Source organism: Triturus cristatus, chromosome 2_2 (genome assembly GCF_964204655.1).
Source record: "Triturus cristatus chromosome 2_2, aTriCri1.1, whole genome shotgun sequence".
NCBI lineage: Eukaryota > Metazoa > Chordata > Amphibia > Caudata > Salamandridae > Triturus > Triturus cristatus.
The window spans coordinates 817,904,352-817,924,797 of NC_140582.1; the positions used below are offsets into that span (position 1 = coordinate 817,904,352).

Sequence of the window (20,446 nt, forward strand, 5' to 3'; positions counted from 1 at the left end):
CAACGTTACACTCCCCAGCACATATTTTATATTACAACTTTAGAGACTAGTTAGGTTACACAACACTGCCCTGTGCATATTACACTCCAAGGCGCATATCGCATAGCACACGCTAGTGCCTGTGCTATCTCGCGCTCTCCAATGAATCTGTCATTGCGCACAATGTATTGCATATTATATTTCACGCCCGGTTCATCTTATATCACACTTTTTGGTGCATAGTTTATACCATACACTATATCTAGTTTTCATTTTCAATCGTGCTCTCAGGACTATGTTCTATATAACACTGTGTTCACCTACCCTTTTCACGGGCATTACATTTTGCGATAGGGGGTGGAGGGTCAGGGGGTGTTTCTGCCAAGTGAGCCCGGAGTCACAGTCACAAACGTCCTCTTCTTCCTGAATAAAAGTGAGATTATGCTGCATACTTGTTCATATTTTAAGTAGTTCGCACAGACACAATGTTTTAAAAACAATAAAGTTCCTAATACCCGCCTTCCCTGAACAGTTAGCTTGCTGCCCCATCCCCTTCCTCCCTATCCTCTGTTGTGTGAATCCATGGACTAGCCTCCTCCCTCCTGCCATGCATGGTCTGATGTGCTGCCACTGCCCTCAATTTAGTATGATGTACCAGTCCACTCCTCCTGCCCTCCATTGCCCAATTCTATGCCCCATCATTGACCTCCTGCTTAAACTCTGTGCTTAGCTTGCTGCCCCTATTCTCCTTCCCCCTGCCCTCCGATGTCTTTGTGCATGCCCCTGCTCCATCCTTTTTGCCCACCATGTCCCATGGACCTGCCACTCCTATCTACTCTGAGTGTTCTGTTGAGCTGCCACTCCCCTCCCACCTGCCTAGCATTGTCAGATGACTGTAACCTGTCCCTGCCACCTCCACCCTGCCTGTCCACATGCCATGCCCCTATCCTCTTCCTCCTGTCCTACATGGTCCATTGTACTGCCACACCCTTCTGCCCTCCCTGGTCTGTTGTGCTGCAACTGCTCCTCCTGCCTGCCCCGTGTGGTCTGTTGTGAGGTCCCTTCCCCTGAACTTTCTTGTCTGTGCACAGGTCCTGAACCTCCCTTCTATCCTCCATCGTCCTTTGTGCATGCCCCTCCACCCTCCTTCTTGCCCATCATAGCCATTGTGCTGCCACTAACCCTCCCACTTGCCATGCATGGTCTTCTGTGCTGCCATGGCCCCTCCCACCTTCCCTGTGTGGTCAGTTAGCTGCCCCTGACCCCCTCCCACCTTCCCTCCATGGTCTGTGTGTATGCCATCACAGTCTCACTGTTGCTCTTCATGGTGTGTCTTGCTTCTAGTGCCCATCCTGCCTGACCTCCATGGCTATCTTGCTGCTCCTGCCCTGCCCCCTTGCCCCCAGCCCTACTCCCTCCCTCCTGGCTTGTCTGTTCCATTGTAATGCCCCTGATCCGTCCCTCCTGCCCTTTATGGTCTGTTATGCTGCAGCTTTCTCTCCTGTCTGTCCATTATGGTCAGCTAGCTACCATTGCCTCTTGCCCCTCTGTTCTCTGTTGTCCATGTGCATGGTCCTGTCCCCTCCCTCTTGCTTTCTATGGATTGTTGTGCTGCACTCCCGTCCTGCATGCCCTGTGTGGTGTAATGTGCTGCTGCAAACCCTGATGCCTGCCCTGCAGGGTCAGTTTGGTGCACCTCTCCATGTCCCTCCTGTCCTCTGTTATCCAAGTCCATGTCCCTATCCCATTTCCTTCCATGATCCAATGTACCATACTTGCGAACATTTTGAACTTGGTAAGAGGGAGATTTTGAAAAAAAACTGGGGTATTGATTTTCCCCTTTGAGTTACATTGAAAAAGAGGATATTGTAGACAGGAGACAGATCAAATAAAGCCCATTTGAGCTTAAAAACATTGGACGTTTCCTGGCTGAATCGGGTCTGTTGGCATGTATGGTTGTACTACCATTGCCTCTTCCTTCTGCCCACAATGGTCTATTACATTGCCACAGCCTTGAAGGAGGGTAGATTTTGTATCACAGGGGGCCCCTGGCCCGTTCTGTCCACACCTGAAGTATGAGACCCTTGTCCTTGCCCTGCCAGCTGCATTTGTAGGCCGTATTAAATTGACCAGCGGGTCCTGTGTTGCTATATAATTATCCTGAGACATCCTTACCACTCAGCCAGCATAAAACCCCTGTGTAGGCCCTTCTGTTCAATATGTAGGCCTCTTTGTTAAATTGACCATAGCTCTGCAATTTTAGTGTATAGCAGTCTGAAGGCAGGTCTGCGAGGCCTTCTGATCCAAACTAGTAGCCCCCACCCTACCCGAGTGCTCCGTGCTCGGTATCAAAGTTCAACATCCCCCTGAAGCTGTCGACATACAGTAGGCTGCATCCTGGACTGGTACTTGCTTCCTGGGCAGGTTTCCCGCTTTTAAGGAAGTGGCAACCGCAGAGCGTCAAGTTAGGAGAACTGAGGAGATTTTATACATGAATATATTGAATTCCCGTACAATACCCATTATTTTCTGCTTGCTCTATGGAACTTACGATAAGCGATTGGCCTGAGAGACTGACCTTTTCACCCAGTCCATTGTCAGCATTAAGTGGGTAAATGACGAAATGTCTGGTAAAATCTGCAGACGAAGCTTTTGGGTAGCATACGTAGGTAGATGTAGCGTGCAAAGGAGCCCACAAAATGATATAAAAAGGGAGCACCCACAGATATCGACGGACTACCTCGCCGTCTGTATGTAGGTTAACAGGCAGTGCAGGTTTTCCCCAAGAGCTGGGAGCTCTTGTCTTCCTTTGCTTAAAATGTCTTGCTCTGCTTTGCTTGAAGTATCTTATTCTATTTTACCTATATGAAATGTCATGTTATGTTTAACCATTGTTCTCTTTACTTTTGCATTTAAAAGATTTTGTATTGTAATTGCAGGAATGCTTGCTCTAAGAGTAAACGTGAGTGTTCCTAGGTAACATTTTCCTTGGTGTAACTTGTTTCTCATGATGCATTTATAGATGTGTTTTCTCTCTCTCTCTGTCAGTACATTAATTGAGATACAGAGAATATTATGACAGCTGTATGATTATCTGGATTCTGTATTTTGTACTTTATGTCTCTATTCTGCGGTTTCTTTGAAGTTGCATCTTCTCATTAAACTGCCATTGTATTCTGCCTCCAATTCCATGTCTCATATGTCTGTTTTCTTCATTTTTGGAGCAAGCGTTCCTAGGCACCCCGGCTCAAATTAAGGTGCCCCTTTTGTCCCTGACTCACTCGCCTGCTCAGTTCTGTGGTGGCTCCCGGGGATCTGGGGACCGCCCCTAGCTTCCTTGACCCGTAATAGATCTTCCCTCCAACAGCCTCTCTTGCAAGTCCTGTATTGTTGGTTTGTTGCCCCTGCCCCCCTTTCCACTGCCCTCCATAGTCTGTTGTGCTTCCACGGCCCTTCCTGCCTGCTCAGTGTGGTTAAATTGTTGCCTTTGCACCCTCCTACCTGCCTTCAATTTTCAGAGTCCGTGCCCCTGGCCTCTGCCTCTCAACAGTATCCTAATGAACAACTAGATTGCTAACATTCTATATTTATAACAAAAGTGTGGAACGCCTGACATCATCTTGATGTAATCAAAACTGTAATACCTAGAGCATTTCCTTTAGAAATTACATATATGAGAGGGTCTTATTGGCATCAAAATTATGGTTAGTGCTCTAAAAGACTAAAATAAGGACATATTTTCTGAGTTTTCAAATAGCGACAAAGCACTTTTAAATTATTTGTTATCTTTATGTTTTTTTATCCAGTTGACCACTTGATTAAATGTTGCACTTAGGGGAGAGGATGTGGTGTTACTTCCAGAACTGCAGACTTTGCAACTGGGGAACCAGGTTGAAGTTTCTGCTTCAGCTCGACATTCTGTGATTCTGGTCAAATCACTTAGTCTCCCCATGTCTACAACCAAAATGAATTTGTTCTTGTGTGATGTAACCAATGCTCATGTAAAGCACTCCAATACCTGACAAGTCTGCACTATATAACACTGCAAAAACACAAAATAATAAGTGTTTTGCACACTTCTGTCATTGGGCTATATTTGGGCTACATCTGGGTGATTTTGGGCTACATTTGGGCTCTTTTGCCTCCGGTAGCCATCTTGGGAGATTTATTTGTTATGAAGTTTCCTAATTTCCTCATTTACTGCAGTCTCCTCAGTAGGAAATACTTTCAGTTTCTTACTTTGATTCCAAAGGCATTCAGATGTGTCACACATTTGCCATAAATTCAGAATGTTAGCACTCTTTTTGCTCATTAGATCACTGTAGTAAAGCTACTGCTCACCAGGGAAAACTGCTGCTGGTATTGAAAGTGCATGTTTCAGTCTGCATGTCAGAATTTTTTAATGAAATAGAAGAGGATTTGAGAAGTCACTCAAAATGTGCCCTAATTTTTCTTTCTGCAGCACTAATCATACTTTTTATGAAAAAATGAACCCCCTCATTTTGTTCCTTTTTAAATTAAATGTTTTAAGAGTTACCACTTTAATCCAAGCAAGATGGCTTCAGGTGTGCCATACGTTTATCATAAGTAGGACTGTTAGCGCTCTAGTTGTTCTTTGGAACACTCTGGGAAGCTGCAGTAGAACACAAAGGAATCAACTGACAGTCTCTGCCCTTGTTGGATGTACATGTTTTACTGAGAATGTCAGACTTCATTCTCACATGACTGAGAAAGATAATGTGAATTTACAGAAAATAAGCTCTCAGTTTAGCTTATAGATCACCTTCCAAACCTCTGTGGGAAAAGCATGAGAAAATATTTCTCTCAATCATGATATCCCAGCAGAAGGCTTTTTCACATGGTGAAATCACCTTAGAACATACCACAATTCCTAAAATGAGTATGGTACCATCAACAAATGATTTATAATGTAACTAAAGTCTTAAAACCTTCTATTAACTGCAATGCTTTTTAATGAGGTGCTATCATGTATATTGGTCCCAAGATGGCTGCCAACACTTCTTGGATGAAGTGCTGACAGCCAATCAGATCTCAGGATGAGATGTGTGGTTAGGCTCCGCCCACATATATATATATGATTTTACTTTTTATTTTCTCAGGAACTACTGAACAGATTGACACCAGGCCTGCAAAAGGCACATCCCTGACCTGAGGACTACCTCTCTGCCAAATTTCAAGTAATTCTGTTCAGCCGTTCGGGCTGTACCTTGGACTAAAGGTCCCTATGGAAAATTGCATGGGGAAAACGCGTTTTGGGACCCCCCCTTTTTTCTCAGCCCCCGCTTGACAAATCCCCCCCCCCCCCCCCCGAGACTTTCAGGGTAGGAGCGGAGCGCCCCACCTATTTTGAAAATTTCGCGAGGATTTGTCAACCGGCGCTAAAGTTATTCCAAATAGAATGTTGCGGATTTCCTATGGAAACACGGTCCTAACTATAACTATCTACTGGCAACCGCCAGTAGATAATATGTATATGTATATATAAAATCTACTGTCAGTCGCCAGTAGATAGTTATAGTTACAACCTAGTTTCCATAGGAAATCTCAAAATTCTATTTTGAATAACTTTGGCGCCGGTTGACTTATCTTCGTCAAATTTTCAAAACTAATGGGGCGCTCCGCTCAGCTCCTACCCTGAAAGTCTCGGGGTGATTCGTCAAGCGGGGGCTGAGAAAAAAGGGGGGTCCCAAAACACGTTTTCCCCATGCATTTTCCCATAGGACCTTTAGTCGAAGGTACAGCCCGAACGGCTGAACAGAATTTCATGAAATTTGCCAAAGAGGTAGTCCTCAGGTCAGGGATGTGCCTTTTGCATATATGGTGTCAATCTGTTCAGTAGTTCCTGAGAAAATTGCAGTTAAAAGTACATAAATATCTATATGCGCGCACCGCGAGCATAATTCTGATTGGTGGTTAGATGTCAGTCAACATTCCAATCGGTCGAAATCAGGAAGTGTCGGACGCCATTTTGTGTGTGACAGTGAAAAAGAAAGGTGGAGAATGTGAAAAGGGAGCAGGGTAGAGAGTTCCTGATCCCCTAGCATTTTATTTTTTTTCAAAAAATCGCGGGGTGCGCGCACGGTGCGCGCACTGTGAAAAACCCTTAAAAAAAACAAAACATTTTAAACTGTTTATAAGTTTATAGAAGATATTAACTATGCTGTTCAACTTTATCCAAATTCAAAATAAAAGAGCTGAGCCATTCCATATTAAAGGATACAGTCAATCTATAACTATATACATAGGTAGTTTATTGTAAAATAAATATATAAAAAATATAATAATACATAAATTAGCATTTAAAAAACCTTACAAATTCACTAAAAAAAACATAGGTTTCACACACGTTATAGTTAGGAATTAGCATTTAAAAAACCTTGTAAATTCACTGAAAAAAACATAGGTTTCACACATGTTATAGTTAGCTGGACATTTCACTCGTAAAAAACCATTGAAATTCCCCCGTTATAGTTAGTTCAGCTAACTATAACTCGCGCGACCGCAATCCACTGCTGATGACGTCACATATTACATCACTCATGACATGGTCAGTGACATCACTCATGACATCACTGATGACATCTCAAATGACATCACTGATGACATCACTGATGACATCATCCAGTGAATATGTGTTTTTCTGAAAAATAAATATTTTTTATATATGTATATCTAAAGGTTAATGGAAGAATAAATGGGTAAATAAGTGTCTAAATGGATGTTTTTTTTTGTAAAATTAATTGTATAACTGACTTATTAACAGTATCTTAGTGAATATAGTGATGTAATATGTGACGTCATCAGCAGTGGATTGCGGTCGCGCGAGTTATAGTTAGCTGAACTAACTATAACGGGGGAATTTCAATGGTTTTTTTACGAGTGAAATGTCCAGCTAACTATAACATGTGTGAAACCAATGGTTTTTTCAGTGAATATAGATATATATAATATATATATATATATTATCTACTGGCGGTCGCCAGTAGATAGTTATAGTTAGGACCGTGTTTCCATAGGAAATCTGAAAATTCTATTTTGAATAACTTTGGCACCGGTTGACGAATCCTCGCGAAATTTTCAAAACTTATGGGGCGCTATGCTCCGCTCCTACCCTGAAAGTCTCGGGGTGATTCGTCAAGCGGGGGCTGAGAAAAAAGGGGGGTCCCAAAACGTGTTTTCCCCATGCATTTTTCCATAGGACCTTTAGACACAGCTACAGCCCGAACGGCTGAACAGAATTACTTGTAATTTGGCAGAGAGGTAGCCCTAAGGTCAAGGAAGTGCCTTTTGCAGGTCTGGTGTAAATCTGTTCAGTAGTTCCTGAGAAAATAGCATTTAAATCAATATATATATCTGTAAGCGCGCTCCGTGCGCTTACGGTAAGCTTACCGTACGCGTACGGTGCCGTGCGCGAGCGCGATTCTGATTGGTTGTTAGATCAAAGTAAACATTCGAATCGGTCGAAACCAGGAAGTATCGGCCGCCATTTTCTGTCTCTCGCACTGAAAAAAAAAGGTTGATAACATGAAAAGGGGGCAACGAAGAGAGTTGCAGACCCCCTAGCGTTCGTCAGGGGGTTCACGAAATTACGAGTGAAATGTCCACCTAACTATAACATGTGCGAAACCTATGGTTTTTTCAGTGAATTTGCATGGTTTTTTAAATGCTAATTCCTAACTATAACGTGTGTGAAACCTATGTTTTTTTCAGTGAATTTGTACGGTTTTTTAAATGCTAAGTTATGTATTTATTATTATATTTTTTATATATTTATTTTACAATAAACTACGTATTAAAATTATTATTTTTTTTAATGGTTTTTTACCGTGCGCGCACGGTGCGTGCACCCCGCGATTTTTTTTAAAAAAACATTTAAAAAAAAATCTGCCTTCGGGGTCCTTCGGGGACCCCCTGACAAAGGCTAGGGGGTCAGGAACTCTCTACCCTGCCCCCTTTTCACGTTCGCCACCTTCCTTTTTCACTCTCGCACTCAAAACAAACAAAATGGCGGCCGACACTTCCTGATTTCGACCGATTCGAACGTTGACTGACATGTAACCACCAATCAGAATTACGCTCGCGCACGTTAGGGGGAGGCAATTACACAGCCCTCCCTATTTTGGGTCGACAGTGTAATGTCTTTTATTTTCTGTGTTTCACTTCTAGGAGGAATCTAGGGGTGAAGAACAGAAAAAAAGAAGTCCTCAGCATACTGGGAGAAAACTCCTAAGGTGTGAAAGTCATTTGGTTGTTTTGTTTCAGAAGCAGACTCCAACTTAGGCAGTTTTTTTCTGAAAAACAAAACCTTTGGAAAGGTTTGCTGAATGGGGGTCAAAGGTGACGGTGAGTGTCCATCTCACTATTAGGACATTGAAAGGAACCACAGTGTCATGTACAGAGATGTCTGCTGGCCGGTGGTCATCTCTCAATATGGCAGACAATAGTCCATCAGGGTGGCAAAGGTAATGCCCTCCAACACCATTAAGGATGGAGTATTGTATTTCAAACCTTAAATCAGGCCCTTTCATTCATGCAGATAAGTCTTGTTACTTTTGTCAGTGATAGTCATTGCTGGATAAAAATTAAGATTTAGAAAGTATATCAGAGGCTGTTTCTTTACCAAGACTGGGCTTGAAAGGACACGCTGAGAAATAGGCAAATAAATGGTGAAATGTCATTAAATAAACAGACAAAACAATAGTTTGCAATCTATGCACCATTTATAGTTTCAATTTAAAGAGGCTCTGTGGCATATTAAAGATTTGGACAAAAGATTAATTTAGGAATTTGTATACAGATGGCCATTCTTAAAGTGTATGCTCTACCTTCGAATTGGTACATTTTCCTGAGTCTACCTTATTAATGGGAAAAATATATTTCATGAGCATATAAAGTATTTTGTGATTTCATATGAGGTCTGGGATAAGAACCTCTGCTTTCTTAACGATTTTGTAAAGGTTGACCCCAAATGAGGAGGTTTGGAATTCCTGGATTTGTTATGATATCTATCAATCAGCCTTCTCCTTGTTTTGCTTCCTTTTCTGCTAAAAAGTTGATTTTACTCAATTTCAATGATGAGAAACTGACAACCTGTATTTTTACCTCTTCTCGGTTTTTATAGCAGGAAACACACCACTTTTTGGTGCTGCTTACTGCATATTAAATGATTTTCTGGAAGCTGTGGGGAAAGAAAAGTCTGTTGACTTTGAACCAATTCTACTCAGATTTTTCCTATTTCAATTACTTACTCAAAACTTTTCATCTACCAAAATGAAAACTTCAGCTATATAATTATTTCCAAGGTAGCATTGCTAGGCGATGATCTGGATTAGCCAATTGTGACTTTACCTCCTTTTTTGTTTATTGGAATTTTGTTTCCTTTTTACCAGCTCATTTACCTCCTTCATGCTAATATACTACCTCGTCCAACACATTCTCACCATTCACATCTGGAATTCTCACTTGCACAACAATCACAATAATATGTATTATTACCTCTTTACCTAATTGTACTTGGCTATAAACTGCACCCAGTCTTCTGGTAGTGTCATCCGACATAATAGTGGCACAACTCTTCCCATCAAGCATGCAATGCAGTTGCCTCCCTAATCTTCCTCAATTTCTCTTTTACACCTTACAACCTATCTTTCCTCACTTTGCCCTATTCACCACGTCACCTGGAGCCATGGTTGACCTCAGCCACTCTGTGCACTAAGATATAATTTTGAAAACAGACACCAGACATTCCTTCAAAAATGTTTTTAATTCCACTGACACCCATGCTAAACCACATGCCAATCATGTGGCTGTAGTGACATTCCGAAAGCGTGTAAGAAGACTTGCCACGTTACATGATTGCAGGTGCAACTAAATTTGATGGGAGACAGGCCGCACATCAAATGTTGACAAACAATTAGCCTTTTCTATTGGTGACAATATTTCTCCAGTTTCAGCAAGGAATGCCCATTCACCCAAAACCTTTTGTGAAGGGAAGGGTAAAGCCTTATATTCAGCAGCATCAACTTAGCCATACACATTCCCCATTCTAGTTCTACACCACAAGAAACACAACTTCCTAGTGGATTTATTTCGGAATGATGGTTATTTTTTCTCACCCCAGATTTCCAACTCTTCTACAAATCACACCAACCAGCATGGTGAGTGTAGTAACACTGCGAGACTCGGTAAGGGAGAAAAACATGCTTTTTCTCTTTGGTACAAAGTGCCTCTAATCTGCGATCTGGTTCATAACTGAGTGTTTTCTCTCACCTTACTAACCATTCTAAACGTGCTCTCCACCTACCTACGTTCTAAAAGTGCATCTTAGGCATTTGGAACGTTCTATTTGATGAAGGAGGTGAAAGAGACAAAACAAGAAAGATACCTTAACACTGTTTAAATCACATCTCCTTATGCAGAAAAAATAGTATCTCAATTTCAATAGGTAGCCATAGAGTTATTACTGCATTTTAAAATATGTGTGCCATGTGGGTGGTCGACATTCTCTTTCTGTCGAGGCGGTATTGGTTACGGTTTGCTTATTATTGACTAGTTTGGGTCCACCATCGTGGGAATTAGTGGTTCAAGGCAATTGGCTACCCTGTCCATTCACCAGGTGCGCAATTGTTCCAGACTCACTGCATTTTGTTCTACTTTTATATCTAGATGTAATTTGTTTCTTAATAACAACCCACTGTCCAACTTTCCAATTTCTATGTACACTTCTCTATTTGTTGTCATACCAATTTTTGTAATTGTTCTCATGTTGTCTCACTTTGTCAACTACTTACACCCTGTTAACCCATATCTGCTTACCACCAATTAACCAATTCAGTGTAGGTGATCCTGGTTTCATACCTTCAAGTGAAGCAAAAGGTGAGACACCTGAGACATTTTTAGTTGTTGTGTGATATGACCACAACTTTTCTCTCACAGACTTATAAACTGAATCACCCACTGTTCTTGCGTACTAAATCATTTCATTCAACAACCTGTTAATTCTCTCTAAAAGACCGTTTGCTACAGGACGATCCGAAGACGTTTTATTTGAGGTATATATAAACGTTGTTTTTTTTATGTGTAATTACCACTGAATAAAATTAAAATCCATTGTCGGTGACTGTGGTGCTGGGAACACCTTCTTCTGCAAACGTATCCTTCAAAAATGTTATCAGAGCAAATGTGTTAATACTGTTAACTGAAAGGGTGGTGACCCAATGAGAATGATAGCCCGCCAAGACAAACATAACATTTTTGAAAACTTTGGGTAAATTGATTGGCCCCATAATGTCCAAATGTAGCTTGTCCCAGGGTTTTGAGGAAACGTCTGCTGGAGAAAGAGGAGCTTTGTGTGTGGATTTAGATTTGTTGCTGGCACTGCAAGCATAACAATCTAGTACTTTTTTTTCTACCATTGAATACATGTTAGGAAAAAATACTCAGATCTGATCTTGCTTTTTGTCATGTTCTTACAGACTTGCCTCATGGGAAATTTCAACTATACGTTCATGCATGTCCACAGGGCGAATTATATTATCTGATTTGAAGAAGAGTTCACCAGTCATGGAGATCTCATATCTCACATTCCAAAAAGGTTGAAGTGCATCAGGTTACTCTTTACACCGTTCCAGCCACCCAGTCATTATTTTGTGCTTGACACATTTCAAGTTTTTGTCTTTCTCCATGAATTGTTCCCACTCTTCTCTAATAATGACATGGAGAAAGACTGTTAACCCCTTCGCTGCTGCGGACATTCCGCTGCAGCGCTGGGGGTGGCAGGGGGGCAGCGCGGTGGGCCTGTGCTCATGACGGAGCCGCTCCGTCATGAGCCACAGTTGAGCTGTGCTCATGACGGAACGGTTCCGTCATGACTCCGCCCATTTGCGTTGTCCCCTCGCACAGGCGGGGAAACAGCGCCGCGGAGGCGGAGCGGCCGCCAACAGGATTGTCATGACGGAACCGTTCCGTCATGAGCACACGCCAACCGTGGCTCATGACGGAACGGTTCCGTCATGAGCAGGGAAGGGGTTAAAACAGCTTCCTCTGGTATGCTTACTTGTGGTGCACAACTATTTAGAGGAATACGAGAAAGGCAATCAGCAATGTGGTTCTTTGCCCCTGAAATATATTCAACTTGTAAACTGAATCCTTGCAAGCCTAAGACTCATTTAGATGTGCTTCCGGTGTTTTTTCTTACATTCTTGTTGTGTAAAATACAGATACTAGGGGTTTATGCTCTGTTCTCACTGTGAAAGGTAGGCCCCACAAATAGAATTTATTCTGCACCCTTGAGGCAAAAGCTACAATTCTTTCCTTACGTTCGGAAATTCGTGACAGTGCGGCACCAAGGTCCTTGTTACTGGCATACGTGGTGAGTAAAGTCTTGGATTTTACATTGAGGTTCCCTATATTTGGGGAATTAAAGAAGGCATTTTTTATTTTGGTAAAGGGCTCTTGACATTTAGGGTTCCATTCAAAAGAAATTCCCTTCTTATGTAAGGATTTTAACAGATGAACTAGATCAGAAAATTCCTTGAGGTATTCTTAACAGATTTTTTGCTTGGGAGAAGTGAGGATAGCCTGACTGAATCAACTAAGTTGTACTTTGGTTTTACTCCTTCTCCTGAAATGGCATGTCCTAGGTATTCTATGGATGTGACATCAATTTTGCATTTATCCAGACGACAGCTTCCAGGGGTGCTACAGCTGGCTGTGACCCTGGTTCCTTTCAACAGAGCTAGAAGGAACTTGCTTAAGGCACGCGGTGCTAGGAGTCTTCATGCTTCAGGCTCCTCTATATGACTGATTGAGGGAGGGAAGGTGTGCTCAATAGCCATCACATCAAGACAGATAGAAATTCTGATAAACGTGAACAAATTAGTCATGCCGTGTTGACGAATTAAAGGAGCGGCACACTAGCCACAGTGCCTTCCTATGTTGGATTACACAATTGAATGGAGGTAAGGTGTGTCTAGCAGATGTCACGCTTGAACTAATTACTTCAGCGCTGTGCTAATCAATGAAACCTGGTTACGTGTGCCCTAGTGTGGCCTTACAGAGCGCTTAGAGCCCGTCCAGTGTATACCATTGGTTAGCTTTTTTGTGATTCTAATTTGCGTGCTTTTTATTCAATTGCCTTCCTCTTGTGTATGTCCCTCACCTGGAAAATTGCCTCTTTACGATCCTTTTGATCGGATGATGTGTATCTTTCCACTGCTCACATTTAGGGAACTACTTTTTGTCTTTTTCAATCAACAATCCACAGGAGTTCATATGCATTCTACCACTTTTCGTTGTGTGCTGCTTCTCCTCCTAAATAATGCCACTCACTCTGTGTTTATCCCGACCATTCCCTGGTTGTCTTTATATACACAGCAACATGGATATTTTATGGAGTGTAGCTGAAGAACCGACTGTATAGATTGGTTTTATTTTGGGTCTTGCATTCCATATATTGCATAAAAGCACAAACATTGCCACACAAATGCTGATATGGTGCCGGGGAAGGGCCATTTGCTGCACTCTTTCTACTGGAATCGGAGGCACAAGGTGTACTTGGAATGACTCTTTCTCTTAGCCACATAAATATGCTCCTTAGGGTACTAAAGATGACTAAATGGCTGAATACTGTAGAAAGAAAATTAGACCTTGGCAAGTGTTTGTCTTCGCTGTCTGACACTCCCTTATAGAACAATAAAGAATGCCATGATTAAAGATTGTAATCATTGAATTCAGCATACAGGTTTGAGATACAATAAGATATGTATTTGCTTTTCTGCTAGTATTTTTCAAATGTTTTTTTCTTTTACTTTCATGTAAAAATACTATACAACCAAACACTGGCACAGCCATAGCTCAGCACCCACATTGCACTTTACTATTAACTTTGCCAATTCTTGTTAGCTCTGGATTGATAGCTGCTTATGTGGTCAAAAGAAAAAGAGTTTTACGAACCACTAATGACAGTGGGGGTTTGGCTAAGCACAAATGTTGGCTTTCTTGAGTAAAACCTTTGATTGTGCAGAGGTTGTGCGCTTGGGGTGAAATAGAGAGCTGGTATGGCACGCTGAGGTGGTCATGGTGACTAGCCATGTATCAAGGCTGAAGGCTCCATCTGTCTGTTATGGCAAATGCAATATACATGACTTATTTACTGTAAAAAGAACATGTTAATGTTTACTGGTGATTTGTCATTATACTGTGTTAAAGATTTCAGACGTGTATATTGTTGTTAGGACTGTCACAAATGATCACAGAATGCAAGAACGTTGGTGTTGGTTACACCCTGTGACAAACCCTCAGGCAGGAGATTAGCACTCTAAGAAACCTTGTTATGCTATTTTAGGAAGGTTTGTATATTGTTTTGGCAAGTGTAATTTCGGATATGATTGTAATTGTATGCCTTTTGAGAGAGGGCTCTGGCTCTGCTCCCCATACAGCTCCTACTGAATTATTCGCTTGCAGCTCTTTATCATCCGCTGAGGCCACTATTCTAACTGTGACCCTCTCAGAATGGTACTGTCCACATTTGCTCATTGTTTTACCACTGCAAGATATCCATCATGTGTAGAAGTATTCTGTTGGTCGTTGATGGCTTCCGTGCTACATTGTTGAAAGAAAAAAAAGGATTTTAACAATGGAATTGAATGATTGGCCACCATAATTTTTGTAAAATGCACATGACATCAACTTTATTCTCAGGATCCACTCACTAGGACTTAACCTACGTATTAATTGTAAAGATTGTTGCAGCTGGCTCTCCATCATTGAATTAATTGTGCTATGTTTGTATCCTGGACAGCGGGTCAATGAGGTAGGCAACCATATCCTATGACCCAATATGTTGAATTCTGAGAAATGTGGGCTGCCACTATAGCTGCACTCCTTCCAAAATTGTGGTTGCTGCTGTTGATCAGTGCAACAGTGATATGCTATACATTTTACTATTCGAAGATAGTTGGCAAGTACAATACCATTTCAAGACGCCTATACGCTGCTATGTTGAATGATATTTTTGTATTGCAAGCACATGCCCGTCATGTTTAGATGGTGGCATGTGTCCTTTTTTCTACTTTTATTGTTTCATCTTCCATTTACTTGTTGAGTTAGTGTGTCTTTTTGTTGTGGCTGGGTCAGTGGATGAATGAAAGTCAGAGCGTGGCATTGCCAATTCTTGTTAGCAACAAGAGGTTAGCCAACATGTTTATGATGAGAGCAATGGGTTTCATGAATTGCTTTCCAAATGCATCTACTTCAAGATGCTAAGTATACTGTGCTGAATTGCAAAGCCCTGTGACCAGACACCTTGTGTGTGTATTTATGCAAATCAACCCATGGTACATGTCACCCCTTTTGCAGAAATCTGTAAATAGTTCCCATCTCCAAATAATCATTTCTGTTAATTTTACAGGTTCCTGCATTGACATCACTAACAGCCATTGCCAAGTGCTGCCGTACAACCTGACCACGCGAGTGTCCGTGCTCTCCATGCTGAGGAGCAGTGAAACGGAGAAGTTTCTGAAGTTCTTCAGCTATCTCCACCGCCTGAGCTGCTATCAGCACATCATGATGTTTGGCTGCAGCCTGGCTCTGCCGAGGTGCATCAGTGACGGCGATGACAGGTACTTGGGAACCAGAATCAGTGGTTGCAACCAATCATTGCAATGTCCCGCTATGAATATCTAATCAGAGTGAAGCGACTCTAAACTAAGCTAAACATATGAGCTCCGAGCTACAAATTACTGCCATCGAACACATCCGCTGTAGGTTGCCAAGCAATACTGACAACAGCAGTTTTCCTTAAAAAGTAGTGTGGCACCAGTTAAAATGACTGGATAAGTGAAACTTGGATTTTTGTAGAGGTTTACAATATGTGATCCACTAATCCCTTTAGTCAAATTAACAATAATCTATTAGAGAAGCCAAAAGCATCTTTGTAATAACAAGTAAGCCAAATTTGTCCCTCCCCAGACATTTGTAAGCTTTATAGGACACTGTGAAATTCATGGTTTTAAAAGTAAACCTATATTTTAAAAAAAATGTCACTTAGTGGAAATTGAGTAAATTTACCTGAGCCATCTTTTGTTCAAATTCGTCCTGCTCTTCTTGTTCTGTCGTCATCTATGCTGAATCATCACAGTCTCCGGCATCTCATCCACTTACACTCAGCTACAGCACAAGCATCATTTCACCAAACTGATAGAACCATTTTTTTGTAAAGCAGCACTTTCACTTAAAAGCCAAACCAATTCCCTCAAACAAGACTTGTTATTGCTATTTCAAATTTAGCCTGATCGAATCTGCTTTTACTTCTAAATGTTTCAGAATAGCAATTGGATAGTCAGTCACCCATACTGAAAGTTAGTGGGACATTTCTAATGCCGCATCACACAACAAAACAATGATGTATTTGAAAATACACACGTGATGGTATTATAATTAATAGGGTTAGTCGAAGAGACTTTAGAGGCCCAGTCTGAAGTGAGAAGCAAGACAAAAGTATTCATAGAAAGTGCTTTGTGAATTAGGCTTAGAGTGATATATAGAAATAGAAAGATATAACGAGAGGGAAGGAGAGAGATTTAATCAGAAAATTAAGAGACAGCGACAGATGCAAGTATACATGATGAATACATGGATGGATGGATGAATTTGAATGGGTGAGTGATTGTGTGGATGGATGATGCAGGGACCGTCAAGAGTATTATATACAAGAATAGACAAAAAGATTGAGAGATAGTCAGAAGAACATGCAGGGTACATTGAGAAAGATGCTTTATTAGGAAAGACAGACAAATAGAGGGACAGATAAAAAAAACTGACTGGCAGCAAACAGACCAATGAACGGACAACCAGGTAAAAAGAAAGTGATGCAAAAAGATGAATAGATAGAAAATCAGATATATGGAGGGAAAAATGACAATTTCAGACAAATACAACAGAATGCCACAGAGACAGAAATGCCGATGATATGATCGATTGCGAACAGGCATGTTTGGGTGAAAACAGGTAGACAGGCAGATGCATATTCCTGCATTGCCTATTCGTATAGTACTCTAATATTTTACTCCTAAAAACAATTAAAAAAGCTCAAGATAGCCGAGTAAGAATGAGTTCCTTCTATATTTCGAAAGCCGCTTCCGTTCAGAAAATATCTGCAGGCAATGAAGCCTTTAACACTGACCCGTTGACTGATGCCAATATGTAGAACATGCTTCTGCATACATCTGCTTAGCATACAGAAGGAATTTTATACACCTCTTAGTGTTTTGCTTCCTGTGGTTCATCCCATAGTACTCTTGGTGAGTGGCAAGTGGCATGGGTAGGAGGAAGACATGACTTTGACTAACGTACTCATCTGGTGGGACTTAGACCCATAAGTACTAACATGTTTTCCCATTGACGCAGAATGGGAAACCCTTTCCTACATATGGGCCATTGTGAAATTAGCAGAGAGTGAGAGGGCGGCTTGTGAATGTAAGTAGGGTGGCTGTTTCAAAAACGTCAGGGTCTGACTTGCCTATAGGGCAGTTTGGCAGTGCCGGAGGGGCTGGTCTCACGGGTCTCACCGATCAGTATGTAGGCTTGTGTTTTAGAAGTTTGTGGTCTATTTGTTGGCTTGGTGGGATGGTTTTAACTGTTGATTTCCCTGCTATCATTACAAATATTGCCAGCAGCAAACACAAATACATACTGTCTCTCATAGCTTGCAAAATAATCATAGAGCGTCTCTTTACAAGTTCAAAACTGGACTGATTTCCAAATGTGGGCCACTTTTATCGCCATCTTGTTTGCTAAAGGGGGACCGTTTTTATCTTGGTGCCAGGGCCTATTTTTTTGTCCCAGTCCGACCCTACAATTCCCATGCCTCCAAAGGTGGATTTCATACTAAATCCCACTTTCTCTTCCTTTTTTAGGTCGAGCCTGAACCAGCGCACAAGCGCTGCTCTGGCGATCTGTTGTAGGTACTGTAAGGAGGAGAAGCCCCGCCCACATTTGTCATTGGCTTGTGTCTTTGTCCTTCATAATTGCTGGCGTCTGATTCCTTAAAAGGCTTGTTAGTCCCTCCTCAGTACGGCCATGTTGTCATTTGTATCCTCCCATGGCTATTGGCCCCTTTCTATTTTCTTTATTTAGTTACTCCATTAGGCAAAGCAGCCGAGATAATGTCAGCACTTGTTTCCAATGCCATAGGTCTCGCATTTAAATGCGAGGCCTATTGCATTGCAAATATTTGGAATAACGGTTCGGTGGTTCTGTCTTTTCTGGAGGAAGTCCAGTCAGCTGTGCCTTTCTTCGTGGCACCCGCCCGGTGCCATGGCCTGCGGAGCACCGGCAGGCACCCTCCCCAGCACGAGCGGTGCGGGACAGTGAGAGTGTCACCGGGGCCTATGCCCTCTGCCTCCTGTGAGTAGCCAGGCTCCCCCTTCCTTCCTCTTATTTGTGCTTTAGTGGGGCGTCTTACGCTAGCTGGGCATCACATTCAGATATGTGCCCTCGCTCAGTATTTTGTGGCGTCTCGCTGGGGAAAAAAACACGAGGCGAGGTCTTGTTTTAATACATTTTCATTCCTGCTGCTTTCTTTTTTTTTTTGCTTTCTCTCCGCTCGTCAATCAGCATGGCGTCCGCTTCATGGACGCTGTGCTTCATGTTTTGCATGGCATTTATATTATGGCTGCCTTATTTTTCCTTTCCGTTGTTGCCTCTATATTTCTGGCTTTCCCCCTTTCATCTTCGCGATAGGAGCCCCCCCACCCCACCCTCCGTGGTCAAATGCAGCTGTGGGTTTCTCAGTACACGTAGGAAAGCTGACACCCAGACTTTGGATGGCAAATATGCCATCAGAACAAATTAAACAATAGAAACAAAATTACAAACGCCAATCAGACTAGAATAAAATATCCAGTATGAAAGGCATTTGTAGTTGTTTTTCCAATGTTTAATTTGATTTCATATTTTTTGGAGGCAAAGGGGAGAGCCGACTCCAAGACTCTAATCAGTTTCCAGCTCACTAATTCGACAGCTATGCAGCTTACATTACACCCTCTCAAAAGTGTAGCTCACACCTAACCACCACTAGTATGGCTGCACCTGAATGCTGCTACTTGGAAGTGACTCAAGAAAATAGCAAGGAAAGATGAAAGCGTAGTCTGGACGACTGATATGCTACTGCTAGTCCATACCAGCAAGCAGGTTTGTCCGTGGAGGAAGAAAGAAAGAGCTGCAATTAAAGCGCTCTGACACCCTGCCTCGGGCCGAGTAAAAATAAAAATAAGAGAGAAAACGGAGTAATTTCCATATAAATGTTTATTGGTGTAATTACTCATGCAGACAGATACATATGACATTCTTGCAGGGCAAGAGCACCTCTAAGAGAAAGGAGGTAGAAAAGGAAAGCCCTTCCTTCCAAACCATGGTTTCTTCTTCTTAAGCACCTGTGAAGCCGTACAAAAGCGGGGTGCCTTTGTTTCCCTCCATCACACTTGCTTCTAGGTGTGAGGCTGCAGATAGCTCCCCACCAGCATGAACAACAAGCATTTGCAATGCAACAGGTCTCGCATTTACGCAAGTCTGAGCTATTGGCACTGCAAATGACAATGCCTTTTATTTATGTTTTGGTTTTTGAACCATAAATAAAAGGCATAGTCATTTACAATGCCAATAGCTTAAACTCGCGTAAATGCGAGACCTATTGCATTGCAAATGCTTGTTGATAACAGGTGATCGTTTTTTGTCAAACTTTTTTCTCACCCGTCTAGTGGTGAATTAAATCAATGTTGGAACCTTTTATGGTAGATTCCCTGGTTCCTGATTTATGTATGAACTGCATGCTTTTTCCTTATACTGAGAAGCGAAGATCGCACTATAAATGCAACTTCAATTCCTATCAGTCTGAGCTGTGTCATGTTGCCATGCCGTCATCCCACATCCCACTAGTCATCGCATTTAGACAGGCGTTCCTCAGGCTGGTGATCTCCATGCATCGGACAGACTGGAAATGCCGGCAGCAGCCTTTCTGTAAAGTACGCCTTCCTTCTCTTGAGGGATCCGCCTTTCTGCTATTAGGCCGCTCTTTGCTTGCTGTCTAGGACATCATGTTTTATGCCTTTTTCAACAGCCTCAGACACCTGGCTATGGCATTTGTCCGTTATGGTTCAGATCGTTTCAGAATAATCGTACGATATGTTTGTTGGGTCTCTCTTATTGGCTATTGAGGACCTGTAAAGCTTCCATTGTTTTTGTGATACATTTCTTGTGCTACATATGCAGTTTTAGCCCATTTTTCATTCTGATTTAGATCCTTTATTATTATCCGCAGCCTTGTCTTTGTCTGTCTCAGGCTGTCAAATCGATACTAGCATACCTGACTGTTGCAGGTAAGTAGTATTTTACTTTGCAACATCACAGTTGGGTATCTGTTTATAATTCTATATATTTTCCACCTTAT

At 42.0% G+C, this 20,446-nt stretch overlaps 1 protein-coding gene across 1 annotated transcript in view; it reads left to right on the forward strand.

The window, feature by feature from the left end:
- CORIN (corin, serine peptidase) overlaps positions 1-20,446 on the forward strand; it is a 1,570,916-nt gene that overhangs the window by 516,550 nt on the left and 1,033,920 nt on the right. Inside the window, exon 4 of the mRNA XM_085642146.1 lies at positions 15,410-15,620. Within this exon, the coding sequence (XP_085498272.1) occupies positions 15,410-15,620 (211 nt within the window). The remainder of the gene's footprint in view (positions 1-15,409; positions 15,621-20,446) is intronic.